We start from the raw sequence: 21,783 nt of genomic DNA, 5'->3' as shown, positions 1-21,783 counted from the left end.
ACTACGAGCACCATCAAATTAGCTGTTCTCATTTGGGTCAAGTCTATTTGCATAGCTGAAATGTAATTTCTGCATTTAAAGCGTAAGCCTCTTAGGTAATGATTTTGATGCTTGCTGCTCCATAAAACATCAAGCATTCCACCCATGCTTGGCAAATACAGATTTTACTAACTAAAGCAGCACACAAAAAATGATTTATGTTTGGATCAGTAAATAAAGGAAGTGCCCGCCTTTTTCCTTCAGCTGCTAGCAGCAATTTTTCATGGCACTGCAGGGCTCTTAGAACTACTGGAGAATAAACATGAACCAAGAAAGGTAAGGCAAACAAATTCAACATTATGTTTATCAACCATACTTATTACATACCTTGCCCACAGTCACCAGCATCAAATCCACAGGAGAGAACATTGCAGGCCTGATCACAGAATTTGTCTGCTAGCCAGGAATTAGCACACCCTTGGTTACAGTATGAAACACCACTTATTCCTCCACCAAATTGCCATGGTGGTCCATTTCCTATACCTCCAACTGCACCACCACCAGCAACATAGCGACTACCCCCGCTGTTACCTAAAGGGAGAGAAAAAAAACACAAAAGTGACCAGTCATTTGAAATTCATATTTCTGAGGAAAGGTACATTTTAAGCCACAGTATTAAAGCTCGTCTGAGAAAAGTCACCAGAACTTTATTTACCAACAGTAAAATTAAAACAAGGCAACTACCTAGCTCCCCAAGAGCTACTGTAAAATGTATAGCATACAAAATCTCACTGTAGAGTTTTGCAAACAGACTTAAAAATGCAACAAAAACTGCAACATATTTTATCTTAACTTCAACAACGTAGGAAAAGAAAAGATATACTTTTCCTCTTGCTTGCATTCCTGACTTTACAGTCTCCTAGAACAGTACATCACTTTCTTAATCCAGAAGCATCATTTCATTTTCCTAACCTACAGTTCTGAAAATTCAATTTAGGAACTAATGGTGCAGCTTTGCTATGAGGTTAGACTGCTCTAACTGCTCTTGCGCTCAAGTGTTCACTCACCTTCCCTGCATGCTGCAACCATTTGCTAATATTAGCATCCATACAGCATACAGAAAATCAAATCTAGCTTAAAAGTAACCCAAACCTCTCCAAAATGCCCACACTGAAAGAATAACTACGCAAGCAAGGTGGTGGAAACATGCGGTAGGGTTGGTAGGGCTGCCCATTTTGCCACTAGTGTGGTCTTTGTTGCATTCATAAATTCAGTTTTGCATCTGACACTAAGACAACATGGTTGACTCTTCCCATCTTGTGTGCCATCAATACTTGTTTCTACAGGTAAATGGAAATTGTCTTGCTTATATCTATTTCCCTTCATTTTCATTGAAATCATAACATCAGTCCCTTCTCACTGGAAGGGGCATGCAAAGGTAGCACCAATAATAAGGCAACAATTGGGCAGAGTAACTGAAATCTCTGGAAGATAAGAGAACAATGCAGGTGTGCTTCAGAAAAGTAATAGATCCTCAGTGAGCACAAGTCTTGGCAGCAATAAAAATGTTTTCATATCTTTATTGCTTTGAATGCACATGAAAAATAGCCTTTTATTAGAAGTGTTCCTCCCCCCCGCCCCCCCATAGGTGGTTCTTAGACCAGAAATATGCAGAAAAAAAATGGCACTGAGATTTAAGAATCCTCATATAGCATACATTGTTTTAAGAATACAGTCCATCTTCTAATCTTCTTAATTCATTTCTGGATAAAACCCTAAAAAAACCTCCCTTCTCAGGAAATGAAGTGTGCCCAAATGCAGGCTATTTCTGGTTTGCAGAAGCTTATTTGTTCCCACTTCACACTTCCTTTACAAGAACTATTGTTCGAGGATAAAAAGCAAGGAAGGAGACAGCCCTGAACATTGTAACAGCCACAGGTATCCCTTCCATGGCAAGGTCTGGTGAACAGGCATTTCAACCACAGCTATACATTCTCCTAAAACTAGTGCACCTACAAGGCAGACACTTGTATGTGGCCAACTGAAATTTTAAAAAGAGAGGTAGAGAGAAAACATGTAAGCAAAGTTAACGAGTGTTGGCATTAAGGAGTTACAAGACATGAAAATAGATCAAAAGATGGAAAAGAAGTGGAACACAGACTAGAGTTAGAGGAGACACAAAATCTATTTAAAGTATGTTTGAGCAAGTGAAATCTAGGAGCAGAGCATATACAGACAGCCTCCTCCATGAGTGAGGAGGGGCAGAAGTTGTGAGGTGGGGCAGAAGTTGGAAAATTAACAAGTATCATAAAGCCTTGCAAATAAACTTTCCAGCAACTTCTCTGGTCAGACATTTAAATGCAAATTCAGCTTAAAATCTAACCTTAATAAGAAGCAAGGAGTACTTAAAAAGCGGCAAGTGAAAGGAGACATCAGACCTGTACCACTGTACAAGACGCTACCATCACATCCACAGAAATTTTACCATGCAATACTAATTACCTCAGATACTGTTATTCCAGTAATATTTCTTAGTTGTTCCACCTATATCTCTTTACTTGTTTTGTTATCTAAATGACAGATGATTTAGTTCAAGAATAAAAGGACTGAAGTTCTCCTGGAAGTGTGATACTATTTGGACTTTGAGGTTCAGAAGTTTTCCTGTCATGTAGTCAAATTTGGTACCGAAAAGAAGATTTTATTGTGCCCTACTATTTATTGTCATTTCCCATGGAAATTTACAGCTTGAAGGAAATATTTTTTTTAATATGTAAGATGAATTTTTTCCCCCCGCCATTAATGAAGGCAAATTTTGTAGTTACAGGAGAATTATAAATTACAGAATTATAATAAGAAACAAGTCAGTTCATTTTTGTCTAAATTTAACATTGTTGTCTTACCAATGCAATCACCTCCATCCCAATCACAAGCTGAGTTATTACAGGCTTTATCACAGTAACCATCTTTAATCCATGAACCAGGACATCCCTCAGCACAGTTTGGCACAGGCCAAGTCAAGTAAACCTGGAACAACATTACAGTCTGAGTCAAGGACTGGCAAATAGAAGTCAACTGAGCTTGTTTCTTGGAATACAGAGACTTAAAACAATGTCTTCCTGTGCATAGCGCCTTCAGTGTTTTACAAACAGCATTTAAACCTTGTCACCTACAAAATAAATAATTTCCTTCTCTTTGAAAGGGATAACAAGTCTCAGAAGTTAAATGAATTCGCAAGGCTATACAGCAAGACAGCAATAGCCAGAAATAGAAAGTAGGACTTCCCAAATTCACTTCTGCAAACCCTATTCAAATGAAAATTAGTATTTTTATTTTTTTAATCAGATAAGGAGGGAGAAACTTCAAATCTAAAATACCCCACAGCTCACTTGTTCTCCTGAATCAAAATCTTTTCTTCATCACTAACCCATCATGAAATAAGTAGCACATGTTGAACATAATCCCTGAAGCATCTAATCCTCTATGACTTAAATAATACTAAGAATTGCCAATATAAAAAATGCATGTGAATGTATTGTAACTGGGAAAACAATAAAAAAAAAAACACATTTTCCTCTAGACATTTGAAAATTTTAGTAGTATTTTTGCTACCGAAGCACTGATCAGGTTTATCACAAACATTTCATCTAAATTCACTTCATTTTCATAACTCAGAGCAACAACTGAAGAACAATAAAAGTGCAGTAACAGGATTCTGCAATTATGTGCTTACTTTCTTAAAGACTCCCAATGTTCTCAAGTACTAAAAGTTAGTAATTTTACAGTAGCTTAAGCTTATTTTGTACAGCTCTTCTGTGTGTGTGTGCAGGTGTGTTACACATCTGCCTGTATAAAGCATTTAATTCAGTGGTCTCTAGCATCTGGTGTCCCCTTCTACTTATTATTTTTATTAAAGCAATATGTGAGTCTTAAGTGTTTCCCTCCATGTTACTCATATAGATCAAGCTCATTGATGAAAACTTTGCTGGCAACAAAATTCTTTATGCATGGCTATTGCTAACATTTCCTCAGCCTGCTTTCCTCATTTAACCCCAGTGATGATAATAGGTCAGTTGAAAGACTAAATCACTTCATGTTCATGAAAAGCAGTATCTTTCAGTGAACAATTATATAAAGATTTGGCAAAGATATTGTGGGTGTCTGGAATAGAGATGGTTAATAGTAAATTTTAATATTAAACCGGTTTGAGCATCATGAGTTCTCAGTGTTCCCATGAAAGAATCAATTCTGTTTTGAACAAAACATGCCTCACAAAACAAAAAGGATTTACAAAGGAGGAAAGACTGATAGCTTCCAAACACCGAATCAGTTTTCCCAGTGCTCAAAGTGGAGGAATTCAGGAATGACATTGATAAAGTAAAGCATGAAGCCTGACAGAGGACCATTATACCCTCCAAAACCTGGGAGAGAACACCAAGAAAGGCAATTCCAAACATCCACACAGCACAAATACAAAAAAAAAGTCCTCCCCACCCTGCATCTTTGTGAACAATTATCTAGTTAAGAATAATGATCCTTTAGAGGTAAAAAGGGGAAGGAAGGTAAATTTCTTTCACTCGCTCCCTCTTTCAAAGTAGCATTTATTCAGTTTTCATGATATTAACACAGAGAAGTTTTAAATCTACTTCTAGTTAAAAATCCTTACCTAAGAGCTTACCTTTTGACCTTTAGAGTGACTGTAAAAATCATCAGGCCAAACATCTTTCCCAAACATAACATCATCATTGAGATAGATAAACTTCTGAGAGAGGCCACTGATACGATGAATGTGGCTTTCAATAGCTGGTGAACTGAAGGTAGGCAAGTGACTCACATTCTGAAATATTTCCTAAAAAATAAGAAGAGACAGTGAAGTTCTTCTTCTTTGCTAATGTATTTTCTTTTTTTATTATTTCTTTCAAATATTTCCTTTTCCAACATAACACCATTTTCAGTTCTGTTGCTTAACTAAAAAACTGCACCTGGCTCAATGTAAAGACACAAACTCCTATTTATTTCACTATGTACTGGATCAGGCCCAGTGTAGATATATTTATACTACTTGTGCAGTACAGGCCGCACAAAATTTCAAGAAGTTGAACCTGTTCCAACATTCAAACAGCATTCTTCCATTTCTTTCAAGTAACTAAGCAAGCAGACAGCAACAGAAGCTGAATTAGTATCTTGTTACCACTTAGGCTGCTCAGGGCTTCTATGTCATGCTCAGATACAAAAATCACTCCTGAATTTATAATAAGAAGCTACTGCTTTTTTTTTTTTTTTTTTTTTCAGGAAACTTGAGGGGTTCCCTTTCTCTTTTAAATAAGCTTTTTCGAATGCATATCTACTTTTTTTTTTTTAAGCCATCTTCTTTGTTCTAGTAATTGTAGTCTATCCTGTCCTAACAGAAGCTTATTAGGTTAGCACTAGTCCTGAGACAATGTTTATAGATTTGTATTGCCTTTTCTTGCCTCTAGGTTTTTTATAGACTTTATAAGGAAATTAGACACGGGTATACATTACCTGAAGCCTTGTTATTTGGAAAAATGACTGCATTGAGGCTTGATCTATCTTATCTGTTTTGTTATTGGCTTAGCCAAACTGAAATACAAAGACAGATTGGGGCTTAACAAAACAATGAATGAAAGAGGGGAGATGCGGTCACTTTTTCCTTCCTAATAAATGCAGCTTTTAGCTGAAATGGGATAGCTGGGTTTCAGAACAAACAGAATCATTATTAGCAGTACTTTTGTGATTTTTTGTTGTTGTTGTTGGTTGGTGTTGTTAGGATTTGTTGCTCTTCTCCCCCCCCCCCCCCTTGGTTTTGTTTTGCTTTTTGTTGGTGGTGTCTCCTTGTTTTCATGTTTGTTTTTTTGCTTTTACCTGATGGGTTACTATAGTTATCCGGGGATTATCCAGGTTAAGCCAGGAAGGAATCTGCCCATTAGTGACAATGAAAATATGTCGCACCCAAGGAGCATGCCTCTCTATTGATCGTAACGAATATCTCAGTTCTTCATTATCTTCAAAACGGCTGGCAGAAATATCTTCATCCTGTTTGGACTATAAAAAAATCCTTTAGATTTAAATAAACTATTCTAGTTCTGATCCAACTAGGTAACAAGATTGTCCTTTAACCATAAGTATTTTGAGACTTAGGCATTCAAATATAAAAGATGCATTGATCAAGTGCCATTATTCCTCTAAAGATCATGTTTTACTAAATTATCAAAGTGAACAATATATTCTTCTGACACCAATGGCTCACCACAAGGTATCATTAGGTCATCTGCTGACCACAGTGCAAGATGACATCACCTTGTACAATCCTAGCTCTTGAAGGAAGAGCTCCAGTTAAAAAAAAAATCCTGTTTTCCTAGATTATTAATCTTAACTATTTCCTCATCTTGATCAAAAGCCAAGCTGCATTTCAAATCTGTAACATCACCTTTCGGAACTGCTGCTTTAAGAGGCTGGGACCTTCCAAGTTCATCATGTCATAAACCATATATAATGTGTCACCTAATATAGACACTGGAAGGGTGACGATGTGGCTGCTCTTCAATTATACCCAGGTCTTTCATTTCAGAAAAAAAAATAGGCAGGAGACAATTGAATATTAAGCTTAATTTTGTCACTATCAAATAGCTAAAGGTTTCGATACATTTTTTTGTTAAAAGGCAACATTTTAAATTAGAAATTCTTCAGGCAAGTAACAAAATTAGGTTACATGACATACTTTTCTTTCCCATTTATGAGAACTTAAACACCTCTTCCAAAACTAAAGAGGGTTGAAGATGCTGAGAAGGAATATTTCTAAAAGAACTATGCCCAACTACAACAGGAAACTTAAGGAAAAAAAACTTGAACATTTAGCAATTACCATTTTCGCTGCAAATTCTATGCACTGTAATTAAGTCTCCTTTCTCAATACATAAGAGTAACATAGATTATGCATTCTCAAAAACATAACTGAAAACATTTCAATAACATATATTGGCTAGGTACCCATCTACAAAACGCATAATGTGCAATTAAACATGAGTAAGCATACATTTAAAGTGCAGGGTTTGTATCAATAAGCAGAAATTCCCCAAAGCCAGGTTCACAGGATACAGAAACAGACTGCAAGCATTATTAGAGAGAGCATATTCACTTTATCCATTTTTGACATTTATGGTAAAATTAAATTCTAGCAGGAGAAAAAAATCAACATTTTAGAAGATCTTGTAATTTTTTTTCCTTTTGATAAATTTAACATTCTTCCATTAAACATTTATTCTGTTTAGAACTTTCTTTACAGATAACTGCATTTAATTTCTTTGATTTTCTTTTTTTTTTTTTTTTGAAGAGAAGTAATTAGTATTTGTTCAGTATATGTGACACTGCAAAGCAAAAAACCTTAAGAAACATACTGAGAAGAAGGTAATCGTGTTTGTTAAATAAAACCCTGTCTCTCTCCCACACAGAAGAAGCCTGTTTATCTGCCAGTTAGTACCAATTAAGCCTTGACTGCACATAACTTTATCAGAACACGCATAGAGGGCAAAATTTTTCATTTAGTAGACAACAAGAAAATTTCAATTAAATGCCACTCTGCATGATGCTTCCTCCTTTTAGATTCCAGAATCTGGCAACATTCTTATGACATTTTATCATAACAAAATAAATGCTGGGTTCTTAACACATCCAAACTTCTGAAAGAAATCCCCTGTTCCTTGTCATTAACTAGTTAACTGCAAGCCTCCCTCTGCATACTGCAACCTTCACATTCCGTAACAGGATTTACCTACCTGACTGACAGAGCTGAGGTCCCACAGTAAGTAAGCAGGATTAAGCGTTAATTCTTTTCCATCTATAGTCATGTTCTTCTTTGCTTGTTTGCTCAGTTCATGGAAACCCTTAGGGTTATTCAGTTGCAAAAGAGCCACGCTGGCTTCTGAATAGAGCTGCAACTACAAAAGCAAAGAAAATAATTTCCAGCATGCACCCATGGCCAGTTCTACTCCTTTGCCAATTCAATCATTTCATTATATTTTTCTTACTGGAGTTACTAATAAGAACGACTAAACACTGTTTATAAAGCAGTACAATGTTAGAGGAACACAAAAAGGGGGCAGTAAAACAGGAAATGAAAAACATTTAAAGACACAGAACAGTTGTAGATCGTGAGCCTTTATGTTCCAAAAAAATATTTCCCTTTACATAGTAACCCAGCAAGAGTAAAGCTGGCTACATCAGAAATATTCCTTAAGTGATTAATAAGTCACTCCCACATCCAACAACAAAATTTGGATTTTATTTCAACTTTGTTACACAGCTGAAAGAATCATACTCTCTTTCCTCCCTTTTTAATCAACCAATACTTTTCTGAGAAAATTAAAGTCGCAAATTCATCATTGCTGTCAGAAGCGTGAAATATTCAGAATGGTTTAGAGATCAACATACAGTTCAGAAATCTGAGATACAAAGGGCTCCAGAACTAATCCTTGCGGGTCTCCAAGTCCTTAATGATGGTTGCCAATAGGCTGTTAAGGTCATTTCTTAGTTGGGGACTGTTTGATCTGTTTGCCGTTTTTATCTCTTGCCACTAGTAATTCTGGATATCAGATTTCATAATGCACAGGGCAAGAAGCAGCTTGCACTCCATGCCCTGTCTAACAGCTACTAGAACTTACAAATTGCAGGGCACTGAAACGTTTCAGTAAAAATATAGCATAACCCAATAAAACACTGTTTACCATATGCAGTAGCGTGAGAAAACACTGTGCTAAAAGTACAACTGTATATTGATTCTCCAAATGCATGCATTCAACAGACTGAGAGTAAATATTGTTAATAATTAACTACATTTATTATCTGCAATGCTTAATTTTTGTCTTCATGCAACATAAGACTAAAATGCACAACTACCAGATTTTTCAGCTGAATATCCATAAAAGCAATAAATAAAATATTAACATTTTCATGTTAGAAAACAGCAAAAAAAATATCCATCATTCTATTGATTTTTTTCCTGATTAAATCTGACCTTTTCAGCCCATTTTAAAACAGCACTTGTCCCAGAGTTAGTACTCCTTCCCCTAGCAAGACCAGCTGTCCCACTTGTGACATTTTAAAGCTGTTGATGCTTTGACTCATATGCTATTTGAGATCTTTCAATCTGACTTATGAGGCCTGCCATTAGAAAAATCTGATAAATCTCAGACCTTCCAGGGAATCATTTGAACCTACGGGTGGAAAGGATGGCTTCAGTAGTTAAATGGCTGAGGTATAGTTACGGACTGCAACCAACAACCTCCAAAAATATCAATATCTGAATGCTACAGATTACAAAGCTGCCATTAGTGGGTATGTGCTTTATTTAGGAATACAACAGTGTCACACAGTCCCTTAGAATCTGTCATATAAAATATACATAAAACAAACCAAAAATATTGCCACTCCAGAGCTTTGGAATTGTCTCATAATTTTCTCTTTAATCTGTTTCCACAATGACTAGCTCAATAAAATAGGCACATGTACTACAGATCCCTAACTAGATTTATTACCAAAACTCTCCCTTTCCCCCAGCTAATACAGCATACATGCTCCAGGTTTTTAAATATATAACAGTCCAAGCACAAATAAATAAAAATATGCACCATTGCTCAGTTTGGGAGTTAAACTGCACAGAATAGAGAAGGTGAATGGGGGAGAGGGGGGTATTTGTTTGTTTAGTTTGATTGGTTTCACACGAATAGCTTTTTTCAGAACCAAGTATTTTCATAAGCAGATCTATCAATAAAGTTAGATTTCAATGAAGTCTCCTGGGACATAAATTATCTAGCTTCTAAAACACCAAAAGCTCTGATCAGAACTTTCTATTGCTGGTATTTTCAAAACAGCATTCTCCCCTGCAGATTTTCTGATGTCTCACAGCTATTACCCTCCTCTCAGCGGGGAGTCACACAATTACCCATTCTCTTTAAATATTATGTTCTGGAGATCAGCTTGATCTTGACAAAATTGGTCAGCAGAATTAAAGATGCTGTGAAAGCAGAACAGAAACAAACAAGCATGTAGATGCGGAGAGTCAGCATGATCAGGCAAGTCTTGGCTTCCAGCACCAGTGGGCTGACAAGACACCCTGCAGTCAGGAACATCGACCACCACCCATGCACGTTTATATAACGCACTTGAAAATGAGACAGGAAAAGTGCATTCTCCCAACATGGTAAATTTAAATGCAGGTTCTCCCTTGGAAGCTTTGGCAAAGCTTAGACTTACCAGACCAGGACTTACCAGGCCTGAGCCACCCCAAGCAAAAGTAAATACTTCATTAACATGTCCTCAAGCTAATAGGCCTCAAGAATAGATTTTTTTTCCTGGCGTGGGACTTGGAATCCTAACCAATCCTTAAACTATTACTCTTTATCTTCCTAATGGCCAAAGTTGATCATTACAAGAAGTTGTGAATGCCCCGGCCCTGGAGGTGCTCAAGACCAGGCTGCTTGGGGCTTCAGCCAACCTGATCTAGTGGGTGGTATATGCAGATTAAAGAGGAAGCAGTATTTCACAAAGGAAGAAAATCTTCAAGCTTTTAACTTTACCTGAAACAATCAGGATATTGAATCTTGAAAGAAAAAGTCACCTTTCTCCAAAAATTTCACTATATATTATTTTAGTGGAGAAGCGTTAGCACAATAACCTCAAAAAACAAAAACAAAACCAAATCCTTCAAAGTAAAAAATATTTTTTCCAGCTCTTCTTCAGCGTGCATAAATTCAATGTAATGTATTCCCAGCCCCTAAGGAAATAAGGCTTAGCAGCAGACAGATGAATAATCAGAGTAACACCTCCATCTAGTGGCTTACTAATGCACTATTAAGAAAGCACGGAAAATAAAAAGCAACCAAATACTATTTTCCAACCGCACCTGTCAAAACACACACAGTACAAAAGAAATGTTGATCAGCAGATATACTGTTGCTTACCTTTCATATGGAAATAAGCTTCCATATTATTACACTGCAAAGCACGCCATAAATACAAAAAAAAATGGAGACTGTAACATACACAATTAGAAAATTTTAAGGGTATATTATGTACTATGTAACCTCCTATTGAGCTCAACTCATTTTAGCACAGAATTACTGAGGATTTTTAGATCAAGAAACACGTGGCCCAGAGGTCAGAGCAATTTTTGGTCCTTTTTATATTCAGAAGTAATTTCAATCAAATGAAAATGATCCAATTAAAACAACATAATCAACACAATTGTATCAGCAGCTACATTCCTCCCTTTCTCTCCTTAACACCTTTATTCCGTTCAAACTGATGAAATTTTAAGTTATTTTTTTCTGTATTTTCAGCACTGCACTAAGAAACAGCCACTTCAAAAGAGTAGGGAGGAGCCCTTTAAGAATACGGAGGCAGTTATGAAACAAGTGTAGCCTAACTCGCGTGCAACTTGCCTTCTCTCCACCATGCATCTCACAGTACTTCACAAACCTTAGACCACTAGAGTGGTAACTACAGAGGAATCACTGGAAATTACAGTGGAGACTAAACAACCAACCTTTCTTCTGCTTAACAGCAGCATGAATCAAGCAGCTCTCCCCTAGGTAAGGGGAGCAGCACACTTGATGACATTTACCACAACTGCCTACCTATAACTTCCACTGAAAGGAGACTGATTTTGAGCAAGGGTCTCAGTAAATGTTCCTATAAAAACAAATCACATTGACACTTATTATGTAAGATCTCTGACTTCGTAAATAAGCATCTTACATTTATACACTTACACTCTATTATAGGTTTAATATGAATAAATTGCTGCTAACAAGAGTAGAAGTCTGGTTGGGGGTGAACCTGCTACCTACCTCACTATAATCAAGCAGTGTATGCTAATCTCAATTTAATTGTTCTAAAGCAGCCACTACTAGAGGAGGGACACACACACACAGAGCAATGATACAATGACAACTGGATGGTGAAACTGCAGAATGCATTAGATGGCTGAGAAAAACTGTGTTTACACAGAGAAGTGCCTAACCAAATTGCAGAGGAGCAGCTCTTAGGAACAGATAGCAAGCTGGTCGCAGTGATAACATCTACAGAAAGATAAGAATGCACGCAGGAGAACAGAACCAGCAAAAAGATCAACAATCGACTGGTTGACACATAACTGTCAACAAAGATTAAAAAACAACCTAGGCGGGGTAAACAAAAATCACACAGAAAGAAAATAGGCAAGGGATATCACTCCCATGAAAACAGACAAAGGAGATACATCCAAGGCACCAGAGATGTAGCCTCTACGTTCATCTGAACAGCAAACCAAAACCCCAAACTCTAGCATTTTTCATGTTTGTTAAAGAGTTAAACTAGAAATGAGCTTGGATACAGACAACAAATTAAACAGTTGCACAGACATGAGAAGCAAAACTGAAACACAGAAATAATCCATCCAGCACTCTTTTTGATGGAGTAAATAATACTACTAAGGGATGCTGCTGGAATGAAAAAAGATGATCATCCATAGCTATGAATGGCATTCAAAAAATTAAGGTCCAGGTAGAATCATTCTACTCTAACAAGTCTTGAAACCACAAGAGAACAAAACCCAGCAGATTGCTCAGAAGTAATAAGGATGAATCTGGGTATTTCACTCTTCCAAGGCATTCACAAAATAAAGCACCTCTAGGTGGAAGGTCCATTATAACTTAAGAGATATGGGCTATGAATAAGGTCTCTGCTTTACAGATTTATGGCAGAAAACCTGGAGAGAATTAGGAACTTCTCAATCCTGGAAGCGAAATTCCACACAGGAGTATCAAGGAGAAAAATCATCAAAATTCACCGGAATAATAGTTCAATAATGAATTAGAGAAATAAGTTAGAAAGTGTCTTTTGTAAGGGAATAAGAAAAAAACACCACTATAGCACAAATAATGACAGGTATTCCAATATTCAAAAGAAAGAGTAGGCGGGGAGAATGTTCCTCAGAACTGTGTTATTATGAGAGCTTGTATCTATGAAGTTAGAGCAGAGAACAAACATTGTCTAGGATGGTGTTTCAGTATATTCCCTGACGTGGAAATGAGACAGATTTCTTTTCCACCAAGTTATCACTGCAATGAGGCAATATTATTTCAGATACCAATCTGGCAATTAATGAGGACATTACAGAAGAGCTGCTCCTAGAAAATAACCCTGGGTGAGGAAAACATGAGTCAATTGATTTCAAATTAACACAAAGACAAGTGAAGGAATATCTTGTTACTAAATTTCTTGATTGCTGAGGGGCAATTTGAATAAATGAATACAGCAGGTAATCGAAGTCAAAGGTATTCTGAGCAATTCAGCTTCATTAAGTCAAACATGCTACAGCTACCAGCAACCTGTAACTTACTCTGTGCTGAGGTACTAGAAAAGACTATATGCCCAAAAGGCTGAACTTGCACTCAAAGACCTTGAAAAGCAGATTTTCAGTCTTTTACTGCAGGTGAGACGTGCCAACAGAGAGAATAGCAAAATTCCAGTCTGCAAACTGGTGTTCTTAATTTACCACTCTTATTGTCTAGAAACAGACACAGGTTATGACAACCACAGGACTACGTACAGATTCTTAGGAAATGAGAATCTGTTGGCAGCAATTCTCAAAGAACAATTGTTGTATGAGCTCGAAGATGTTTCAACTTGCTTTTAAATGCATAATAGCATTTTAGCTCAGGGATTTCCAGTTGCCATGACTGTCCTACTAATTTCATTCTTTTTATTCAAAATGAAGGCAGCAATTAGACAAAGATGTTTTCAGCAAAGAAAATATGTAATTTAAAAATTATTTAAATGTGTTTACATATATTTCACTTTCAGGATCCTGTTTTAAGTTGTTGGCGTTTTCTGTTTGTTTGTTTTATTTAAAGCAGTTTGAGCTCTCAACATTTTAGAATTTTCAGTATAGCTCTATCTACAGTAAGAATCAAACACTATCCTTTCCCCTTCAATGTATTTACATTTGGATTCTTCCAGTGTCTCTAGGCCAGGAAGCATTCAACCAACATTCCTTATTCAAGCTTGAAACAAAGAAACTAGAATCTCAGCGAGAAAAACTTAAGTACGAACTCCTCTTGGATAACCATCTATTTCCCTACATTAAACACAATTTCTTTAAAGCAATTTTAAGAAAACATAGTGATAGCATTTAAAAGAAACACAGACTGGTAGATGGACCTCATGAGTACCCACTGCAATCTTACCAACGTACCACTGAGAAAAAAGTGGAAGGATGCCACTACCACACCAGAAAACACTTCTTGCTATTTTTGTGAGTGATGGTAGACTATTTTATGAAGAGCATCTGTACACAGTAGTGGTAGGAAGCAATGGAGGTCATGTAGAAATACTGGCAATGTTGTTTACAATAAGCATAACATAGCATACAGCAAGTCTGCTGGCCTTGGGTTAGCTATGTACTATGAACTTGTCACTGTATAGAAAGTTCTGGTGATGCATCATTTAAAATACTGTACAAAAGTCTAGTTGATCATGTTGAAGACAGACAAATTCACAGTGAGAACATCAGGAAAGGGCTGTCAGAAGCATGAGAGAAATGGAGAGCCAGTGCTGTGCAAATAGCACAATGTGATTAACTCACTAAAACAAAAGCTAGGAGAAGCCGTATCTGTACTCTCTACTAATACACAGGAGATGTAAACAAAACTAAAAGAGAAGAGCTATTTAAGTTTACAAAAAAGCTATTTAAGAGCTATTTCTAGTAAGCTACTTAAGAGTGGGTAGGGTGAGAGGTACAAATATGTTTACTTAATGAGGTTTCTAACCATTGTTATTGAGATTCTAAAACACTTTGCTTGTCTTGCTAAGACAAGAATGAAGAAATTTAGCTTGCATTAAATGGGAGCATGACCGGCCTATGAAACCATTTTGAAAGTATCCTTTCAGCTGTAGCTGAATACATGATTTGATAATCCAGCCTGCTATAGAAAGAAAAGGAAAGCAAGTCATACTCTTTCAAGCACCAAGAACAGGCCACAAAGTGAATTATCACATTCTACAAATGGGCATCTGACTAACAAGGATTTTTTTAATGGATTGACATCCCAAGTCTCTACATACCCTTAAGCCCTGCTAACTCCCTTCTCCTCTACAAACTCCCTGGCCTCAGCCCCTTTCACATCACCATCTTCCCAGAGCTCTCATTACAGAATACTCAGCTCGGTTAACTAGCAGCAGACCAGCATTCTTTATCCTGTTGAGCACTTCCTTCAGAAGGAATGCTCACTCACATCTCTCTGTAAGATCCATTGTCATGCATAAGACAATGATTTTGACAGATTTCTGAAATTTTTACCTGTTAAACAGGTCTGTAACTGGAAAAGTTGTCCAAATATTAGGAGAGAAAGGAAGGCACAAAATGCTAATGGATGGCACAGTCACACAAATTGTGTTCTACTGTTGTCTTGCAGATAGATAAATTAAGTACAAATCGCTTAGTAGCATACAGAGTACTTGGCAGAAAGAAATACAGCATTCAGCTGTGAAACAATTCATTGCTCTTACTATTAAGACTATTCTTCCAAAAGCAAAGAAGGAATAAAAAAAGCTAAGAAATCACACAAACAAAATTCTGTTGCATTTAACAAACCAGTGATACAATACACTTCAGGAAGACAACAGCCTGTAGCAAATGGCTGAGAGAAACTGGAAAGTCTGGTATTTTTCAACTAGTTGTAAGCTAAAAATCTAAAGCCTAGTAACTTGCAGCCGCAGAATGGACAATTGGCATTTGGAAGGCAACAATTTGAGTCACTATTTACTATTCTTCACAACTCAGGAAAATGGTCACAGATAACTATCAGAAACATCCTGTCACCTGCAACAGTTCTCTTGCTAGGTAAGTAAAGTCTGTATGTGAAATACTTAAAAACAAACAAAAAACAATACAAATAAATCACTCTTTCCTCCACGTCCTTACCAGTTTCACTTTAGAGGCCAGACTCTCTGGTAGTTTTGTTCGTAGCTGATTTGTTTCTTTGAATGTAGCTGGAAATCCACTAAGGAAGGCCAAGTCTTGCATTAACACTAGGCCTGGAACTTCTTTGTCTGTAGTCTAAAAACAGAATGACAGGGTAAAAAAAGTCTTTTCTTTAAATTTCTAGTATTTCACATTATCTAAAAACCGCTCAGCAGATGACAGATTTAAAAGACTATAGTTCTGTCATTTAACCCAAACTTCCAACACTGAAATAAAGGTAATTTTAAAAGCTTTCACTTCTTACAATGTTTGAGTTATGAAGAGTATATAGCAGAGAAATACTTTCTAAAAAACATATTAGTATAGGACAAATTTAGGACATACAAAAGCTAAAAGCTAAGTTAACAGACTTTAAAAGTACATACCAAGTAGCCTCTCCATACTATCTGTTTGCTGTTGTCTTTTAACATTCCAGAATGGGCAGCTTCAACTAGAATAAATAAAATACATTGCAAATCAAAAACTGGAAGTCACTTCTTTTGTATATTCCAGAAACTAAGATAGACTTTTGCAAATTAAGGAGTTTTGGATGTTTATCGAGTGAAGATTTGTCTTTATACCTGTCAAATAATCTTGCTGGTAAAAACATCAGTGTTTGTGCAAGTGGGTGGTAATGGGTTGGGCACTATGTATTAAAATTAGAAGCCTGTACCTGTTCTAAGATACTACTTGTAAGCGTTGAACACGTAGATAATTTTGTTTTACAGTGTGCAATCCTTTGAACAAAAGCAGAACTTTTTGCACAATATTCAGCTTTCACATCACAGCAATTAAAAGATGATTTTAAAACTAATCCTCAGTCTTAGCCTCAGTCTTCTGAGATCATCAGTGCAACACAGATTTTCAGATATCAAGTCTGTTTTGCAACAGTACTTTAGGAGTACAGAACTGTTTAATCTTTCATAATCAGATGTCTGGGAGATAAGAAACAGTATCGCTGATGCCATCATTTAAAGAAACAGACTGAGGGGAAGAGTCACAGTACAACTTGCTAAAGTCAAACAGAAAATTAGTGGCAGAGTCAGTGATGGAAGACAATACAACCTAACTCACAGCAACTTAGTAGAAATCTTTCCCTAGAAAACGATGTGGAAACTGTCAAATGTTCTTACCATCCTTAGGGCTATCAAAAACAATTACTGTCACATTGGTAGAAGGATTTTTTGGTTTTGCTACAAAGAACATATTGTTAGCAGCTTGTAGAGCAGGATGAATGGACAGGAGGTCTTTCAGCGTGACATTGGTCGGCAGTGCAGGATCCAGGACAAGCATTGGCACTTTAATGCAGTGTGTCAGCAAACATTCCAGTTGCTTCTCACTGTAGCAAAATACCAAAGGTATATTTAACACCACTAGAAAATTTACAACAAAAATCAATGCTGGGTGCAATGAGAGATGTTTTTGTAAAATCTGATCAATTATTTCTAATATCTGTAGAAGAAAGGGTGGGAACAATTAAAAGCATACTTATTTTGCTGTAGAAAACAAATATCCTACTGTTACAGTTCAGCACATTCCTGTAACTTGTTCCCCAATTTCTTGCCTCCTCTCCTCAAAAAAAAACCACTCTTTTCTCAACCATGTATTTTTACTTTTCAAAATTTCAAAGATTTGTTTCAAATATTTCAACGTTTGCAGAGATTTGACTACAGAGGACACCTTACAAAGATCTCTACAGAACAACCAGGCCAAGTTAAGAGCAGGACAGAGCAGGCCCTGCTGCTTCCTGGCAGCACACAGACACATGAGCCTTGGCCCCTCCACAAACAATGACTTACAGCACTGTGTACACAAATGGCAGGTAAAGGTACTGTCAGAAAAAAAATAATCTTAATGTGTCTGAATTATAAAACTCAAGGTACATATGCACTCAAAATCCACACTCCAAATATGAACTATGCCTAACTAGGGAGAAGTAAATGTTTTTTGAATTTCAGAAATTGTCATACTAAGAGGCTCACAACTGCATTACTGTTATTCAACATAAATATTATCATGTTGTCAACTTCTCTTGAAATGACACAGAAGGAATGCATGCTCAGGCCATAGAAAAACAAACACAATACATCCCATTACTTCACCTCCCCAACAGTTGCTTTCAGCTAAAAATGAGTAGGACATAGTTTATTTCAATTTGTAGCCAAGACAAAACAAAAACCCCTTACCTCTTCTTTGTTGGTTCTGTTGCATTCTTTCCAAGGATTTCTCTATTACAAAATGAAAACAACCCCATTAAGTAACTCTGAGTCGGTGGTAAAGAATTAAACCTAATTTCAGAATTCTAATTGAGTCAGGAACATGTTGTGAGATCAGCGACAACCCAGCTATAAAACTACCAATGCCTTGCCATTAGCCTACTTAGGCGAGCACAGGCTGACACGTGCACCCTTGCACAGCAGAACCCAAAAATCCTTGGTAGTGCCAGGAGCTGCAGCAGCAGGACTCTGCCAACAAGATTTTCAGGGGTTATTATTAGATTTAATGAAACTGCTGTTAATAGGAAAAGCACTGATAATAAACCAGGGAGAAATGACCCAAAACTGGAGTGAGTTCATAGTTTTGTTTATGATACGTATTCTGTTAAGGTCTACCGTGTATCGGCCTTGTGCATGCAGAAACTGATGAAGATTAATGCACAGGTAGAGCAATGGTGATGCAAAAAAATTAATGATAATAATATGATCCCAAGGGCACCAACACACACCAACAAAAAGAGAAGCACCATCCATCAAGCTTCCCTCTCTCCCACTGACGAAGAAATCACCTGGACAGTGACTAATTTGATTCAGGTGGATCAATAAAAAAGTAACAAATTACTAAGTTTTACTATGCAGTACAGAATACATGCTCATTAGCAGAGATTTATAGTCTTTGCCTTTGTCTTCCACAGTCATCCTGATCCTCTGAACCATTTTTTATTTTTATTTTTTAAACTGTGCTAACCAATTTCAAAATACAAAGGGGGTGGAGGCCAGGGGATGTTGTTATCTACAAGGGAGAGAACCAGCTGTCCCTGTAGTTGATGAACATGACATGGTCATGAGTCTTACTCCTGAGTTTGACATAAACTTTCCAGATCAGTGTTATGGAAGGACAAAATGTGTGGCTTTCCCTTGCTAAAACAGGAATCACAGCATCTCTTTGCCCAGAAGTATCAGGGGGCTGAAACCACAAATGTTTGTTATGTAAACTACTAGGAAATGATTAGTATAAACATGGAAACTCTTCAGAGCAGAGACCATGTCTATATTTAAGATGTTTACACTTAATGCATTTTGCAATTTAAGTAGCAAACCAGAGGCCTAGAACTTCAGTTGTGATCACACTGTTAGTGGTACCTAATTTGCAAGTCATAACATGCCAAAAATCAGATGAATCTTTACACTCACTTGTGGATTTCTGATTATTCTGAATTAACACTTAAAATAAAGTCTTGTTCTTTCATTTAGCATTCTTCTGTTCAAAACTGATCACATGATCATGGAGTTGCTAATAAGGAATTAAATCAGTGGTTACAAAACAACCCAAGGTATCTATAAAGCTTCATGTGTTTGCTGGAAGACAAAGCTGTGCACTATCTGAAGTCTTCAGATGATTAATTTTACAGACCAGTGTAGCACAATCTCTAACATTCTGAATGCAGCATTACATCACCATCTCTGTTGCCTCAGTTAGACAGTTGAATAATACATCTATAATCTGAATAAATTATTTTCCTCTTCCTCAGTTTCTGTGTTTAGGATACTACAAATCTATTTTTAAGGAGCCTTTAACAAACATATGCTCAAGTATATGTTATTAAGCCCAGTATAAAAAGAAATATTGGGCAATGAGTAGGAGGGGGACGCAGACATGTTAAACATGGAAGATATCACTTTATTATTATCCAGAAACAGTTACAGAAATCCATACAACATGGCAAACAAAAAAGCAGTTTTCTGCACAGCGTTTTTACAAATTCAAGACAGATCAGCCTTAATTACTTTAAATTATTATGCTCTATATTTTAAACAGTTTTCTGATTAAACAGCACTTCATGGCTAAATGTAGAACTGAAAGGAGGTTTTGAGAATAATCAAACGAAGACAGAAACTCGCTTTGAATTTTCACGTTTGAGCAACAAGGGAGAAAAGAAAGAGGGCTAGTACCACATTAGATTGCTATTGTTAGTGCAAGGGAAAAAAAATACATGAGATTATTACCTCATTATTTTCTGTTCTTCCTCCATCTGTTCTCTGACCTGTTGCAATTCTTTGATCAGTTCAACATCTGTGCCGTTCACCCAGGTGTATACCACATCAATCGGCATGGGTAAACACAGCCTACATAATTCAAATGAAAGCTACATGAGCTGTTTAATATTACATTACAAGTGTTTGTGGCATCCTACAATAGCAGTTCCCATCAAGCAACAAAAATGCTTGGTGTCTGAACTGAAGAGACAAAGAAAAAAGCTTCCCTTCAGCTATAAATAGATATAATTTCGTAATTATACACAAGCCTTTGACAAAACAGCACAGACATGAAACCAAAAGAAGACCTACAGAGGCCATAACAATTCACTAACTAAATGAAATTTACCATTTATACTCTAAATTTCACTGACGTGTTAACCTATAATCAAACACCTAGCAACCCATTAAATATTTCTCAAGACAATACCAGCATCTAGGCATATCTTTAATTCACCAGCTACCAGAATTAGACAGGACAGCACAAAGTGTAAAGACTTAAATCACACTTTATGTTATTTAATTGCCCACAGCCAGTAAGATCTCAGCAGAACCACATCTTTATCCTAACACCTCTTAGATCTCAGTAACAGAGCGTTTCACAAACTAACAACCCAGGTAGGATACATGAATTCAGACACTAGATAGAGCAGTGGAACCCAATCTTGACACAATTTAATACTTTGGAACTGTTGCTGAACAGTTAGAGATGTCCTAGAGTACCTAAGGGAGATGCACCAAAGAAAAGGTTTTGAGTACTTATTTTCTATTTGTTTGTGGTTATCTCCTCCCTGAAGCCCACAGCTCTGTTTCAGCAGGTGCTCCAGGCTGCTGCCAGAGATGAACCTCTCAGTCCCAGAGAACAGGAGGATGCCCCAACTATTATTTTAATAAGTTCCACTGTCAAGCTATAATACCTTCCTAAACTATAGAAGGACTTCACACACTTAGCAGAATGCAACAACCCAACCTCCTGCCAAGCATATTAAACTGAACTTAAACTTATACCCTTGGATGTTGATTTCTCTCTCTGTCATTTGTTTTCATGAAACAGACAAGTGAAAACAAACAGGAGAAAAGCAGTGTTTGGATAGCAATCACTGAGCAAGTGTTTTAAAACTAAGATCCACTGGGACACACAATGAAATATCCAAGGAAAAGGTGCTCGCTCCCCACCCACTGCATGGCATCCTTCAGAGAGACAGGCAGTTTGTAGGTATCTCCTCCATCTTCCCTTGCACAGCATGACATGCAGACAATTTCCACGGGGCTTTGTTTTGTACTGGCTGAGACTCAGTAAGTGAAGTGCAGAATTTGGCAAACGGTCAGCTAGTGGCTGGTCACAACACAAGGGACGTGAACATTTTGCACTCAGTTCACTGCTGTTCCTAACAACTGAGCTATGACACCTAAGGTCTGCTGGGGGGGGTCACTCTAAAGATGGTTTGAACACATAACAGGAGGCACTGCCTTTCCCCAGCAGTACCATCCAGAAAGCCTACCTCACTTCTGAGGTGCAATACTCTACAGGAGGCT

At 37.0% G+C, this 21,783-nt stretch overlaps 1 protein-coding gene across 2 annotated transcripts in view; it reads right to left on the bottom strand.

Annotated features, from left to right (window-relative positions):
• The window catches only part of GNPTAB (N-acetylglucosamine-1-phosphate transferase subunits alpha and beta), a 42,918-nt gene that overhangs the window by 14,015 nt on the left and 7,120 nt on the right, over nucleotides 1-21,783 (bottom strand). For both annotated transcript variants that reach the window (XM_038164930.2, XM_027449160.3), the window contains exons 3-12: nucleotides 20,218-20,337; nucleotides 18,181-18,222; nucleotides 17,128-17,333; nucleotides 16,381-16,445; nucleotides 15,956-16,090; nucleotides 7,770-7,931; nucleotides 5,860-6,039; nucleotides 4,655-4,825; nucleotides 2,880-3,003; nucleotides 367-570 (exon numbers count right to left, since the gene is read on the bottom strand). In XM_038164930.2, the coding sequence (XP_038020858.2) occupies nucleotides 367-570; nucleotides 2,880-3,003; nucleotides 4,655-4,825; nucleotides 5,860-6,039; nucleotides 7,770-7,931; nucleotides 15,956-16,090; nucleotides 16,381-16,445; nucleotides 17,128-17,333; nucleotides 18,181-18,222; nucleotides 20,218-20,337 (1,409 nt within the window). The remainder of the gene's footprint in view (nucleotides 1-366; nucleotides 571-2,879; nucleotides 3,004-4,654; nucleotides 4,826-5,859; nucleotides 6,040-7,769; nucleotides 7,932-15,955; nucleotides 16,091-16,380; nucleotides 16,446-17,127; nucleotides 17,334-18,180; nucleotides 18,223-20,217; nucleotides 20,338-21,783) is intronic.

The sequence above is a fragment of the Anas platyrhynchos genome, chromosome 1 (assembly GCF_047663525.1).
Source record: "Anas platyrhynchos isolate ZD024472 breed Pekin duck chromosome 1, IASCAAS_PekinDuck_T2T, whole genome shotgun sequence".
NCBI lineage: Eukaryota > Metazoa > Chordata > Aves > Anseriformes > Anatidae > Anas > Anas platyrhynchos.
Note: the sequence above shows the minus strand (reverse complement) of the source record. Positions and strands in the feature narration are given on the sequence as shown.